This window comes from Cariama cristata, unplaced genomic scaffold (genome assembly GCF_000690535.1).
Source record: "Cariama cristata isolate BGI_N322 unplaced genomic scaffold, ASM69053v1 scaffold22014, whole genome shotgun sequence".
NCBI lineage: Eukaryota > Metazoa > Chordata > Aves > Cariamiformes > Cariamidae > Cariama > Cariama cristata.
Genome location: NW_009613811.1, coordinates 3,372 through 6,392, shown reverse-complemented (window position 1 = coordinate 6,392; position 3,021 = coordinate 3,372). Strand labels below are relative to the sequence as shown.

Genomic DNA, 3,021 nt, shown 5'->3' with positions numbered 1-3,021 from the left:
CCTCCAGCTCCCCTAAAATCAATAGCCCAGCAGCCACTGGCATCCTTGAGAGCTGCCATTTTCCAAGGCATCACTGCAGCCTAGCAGAGGGTGCGCACGGCTCTCAGCAAGCACATAGCCTCGCCGCTGCCCGGGCTGGGGGCTCTGCACCACACCAAGCCTTTAATCCCAATTTAGTGGCCCTTTGCTGTCAGTGTAAGTGTGTGCCAAGGGGTCCAGAGCCACGGCACAGGACCGCGGTTGCTTTAGGCTGAGCTGGCTGGAGGTTCGCAGGGAGGGATGCCAGGAGCTGGAGGAGCGTGCAAACCCCAAGGTGCAGAGCGGTCACCCCCTAAAACGTTCCCGGGCTCTTGGGAGGCTGCACCGTCGCTGCGGGTCTGGCTACAAAATCATCCTCTGGGTCATTCCTGGGGTCCCGCCCTGGAGCTGGGGTGCAGGCAGGGCTGTGCACCAGGGCCAGCCTTCGGGAACACCGGCACAGCGTTTGCTCGGCTGCCCTGCCAAGGAGGCAGCGAGGGGACGCTGCAAATCGCAAGTTCTTTGAGCTCATGAATTAAAAATGTACTAGACTTAATTACTGCCGGGGTTTCTCTCTGGAGCGGCGCTGAGCTGCAGGCAGGCACCGAGTCAGGGCTGGTGCAGGGGGAACGGGTAGAGCCAGTGGAGAAAGCTGGGGTAAAGGTGGCTCAAAATGAACCCCCGGGAGAGTTTTCAGTGGGGGAACCCTGTGGCTCGCAGCCCTGAATTCACCTTGATTTGGGCAATTTTGGGCTGAGGGCATAGGTACTTGTGGCAGTCACCTTGAAGGAGAGCGGCTGCTCGAAGATGGGCACAGGTGGGTGGCAAAGCATCCCACCTCCCCTCCATGTTTACGTAGGGTCTAGCAGAAACAGGGCCCCAATCTTGGCCAGGGTCTCTCTGAGCCTGTGCACGGTGAGGGCTGGTTTCCACTGACCCACATTAAAATGAGATTTTTCCGTTCTGCTCTTGCTGCAGGGGCGGCTCATCCTGTCCAACAAGACAGCTCGCACCGTTGCCTTCTTCTACACCCTGTTCCTGCACTGCCTCGTCTTCCTGGTAAGTGCGGGGGCCACGGGGTGAAGCGGGGGGTACCCCAATAAGATGTCAGCAAGCATCCCACCCAGGGGGAAGTTTTGCTTTTTTAAGACACTGTGCCAAGCAAGTGCATTGCAGCTGGTATATCATCGGCTCCAGAGGCACGGTGTGGCCGGGAGCGTGGGCGGCACGGCTCAGCGGGGATGTGTATATGCCAATAAATATTCCCTTTGGCTTCACGGGGTGGGAATGGGCACCCTCGGGTGGGCACGGGCTTGCCCAAGGACAGGAGCTGGAAGCCGTCTGTGTCTTCATGTCGTGCCTGGAAACAGCCACGGGGCCCTGGTGCCACCGTGCTGGGAGCTCACACGGGGTTTAGCGTATTTGCATGGGGGTCTGGTTCACCATCCCTGCACGTGGGCAAGCAAGCCCTCCGCTCGTCAGGCAGCAAAATTTTGATTCATTATCGTGAAGCTAATACCATAAGCAATTTTAGGAATAAAATACATCCCCAAGTCCCCACGTTGCCTGTTTCTAGAGCATGTGCAATTCCACCTTCCTATTTCTGGGTGCATCCCTTAACCTCCTGCACGGTGGAGCTCGGTTACGTTCACTGCTTCTCCAGGTGCTGAGCTCTGGCTCTGCATTACGCTATGCGAGCTCTGGTTCTCCCCATGTTTCTTACTTGCTCTGTGGCTCTGTTTTTCTCTAATTTTCAAATTTCCCTAGCCGTACATTAGGGTTGGAAGTAGAGAAGTAGAGGTTTGGTTAGGAAGAGAGGTTTGAGCCAGCCTGATTTCCCTGGGAGTCAGTCATGGTGCAAACACCTCCTATATCCTTGCACAGTTTCTGGGAGTTTATTTATCATTTCATGGGGAAAAAAAAAGCAAACAAATCATACAAATCATCAATAATTAAACAATGAATCAAGATGAAAGACAAATCAGAACAATATTTCTATCCTGATCTTCTCAAAGTAAAAGCGACTTTGTGTTATCTTGGTGAGGAAAAGAGCAAAGAAAATAAAAAGTTAAACATCATTAAACTTTAAAGCTCTAACCTAAAAAAAAAGTAAAATTCATAAATATTACATGGCTGGAATGATCTTACTTCATCTAGACATAAAAGGGCCTGAAATCCAGCACCCAATGCTGCTTGGGCTGGGCACGCACCTTGTGTCCGAGGGGGAACTGGACAAACCCTCGGCTCCTCCATCCCTGCGGTGGGAGCAACGCCTTTGCCGCTAATCCCAGGAGAGAGCGCAGCCTTCACCCCTTCCCAGCCGCTGCCTTCTGCCTGTTGTGATTTCAATTAACCTTAATTTGAAGGCCCACTGATGAGTGGTTGTGGAGTTGGAGTATTTCCCTGGCTTACAAATCCCCAAGGCTTGAATGCATCAGCCTGGGACGGCAGGGCTTCTTCTCCCTCTTTCCAAAACCCACCGCTACCTCCCCGCCTCCTTGGACCAGAGCTTTGAAATGGAAACCCAGTGGCGTGAAGGGAAAAAGGAGCCAAACCGAGCAGTGACCTTCCTTAAGCCTCTTCCAAAAAGGCATCTCCATCCAAGTGCAGCCTCGAGCGTGCCCGTCTTACCCCAAACCACCGCAGCTGCGGCAGCTCTGCCCCAGCAAAAATAACCCACTGGAAAAGGTCATCCTGACCGTCCTGAGGGCAACCCCCTGAAACACACGCTGAGTTTCTCCACGCTGGTAACACAAGGCTGCAAAACCAATTTTACCCGGAGCATCGCTTTAGGTCTCTGCTTGATGCACAAAAGCCACGGGTGTCTGCAAAACGCTGCAGCAGAGATTTTGCTGGTGGCTGCAGGGATGGGATGGCAGGAGACGGGATGGCAGGAGACGGGATGGCAGGAGACGGGATGGCAGGGATGGGATGGCAGGAGACGGGATGGCAGGAGACGGGATGGCAGGGGACGGGATGGCAGGAGACGGGATGGCAGGAGAC

The 3,021-nt window shown here is 54.2% G+C and overlaps 1 protein-coding gene across 1 annotated transcript in view; it reads left to right on the top strand.

The window, feature by feature from the left end:
• The window catches only part of LOC104160916 (protein CASP-like), a gene marked incomplete at its 5' end in the record, with an annotated part of 15,317 nt that overhangs the window by 11,544 nt on the left and 752 nt on the right, over positions 1-3,021 (top strand). The window contains one exon of the mRNA XM_009699171.1: positions 997-1,077. Within this exon, the coding sequence (XP_009697473.1) occupies positions 997-1,077 (81 nt within the window). The remainder of the gene's footprint in view (positions 1-996; positions 1,078-3,021) is intronic.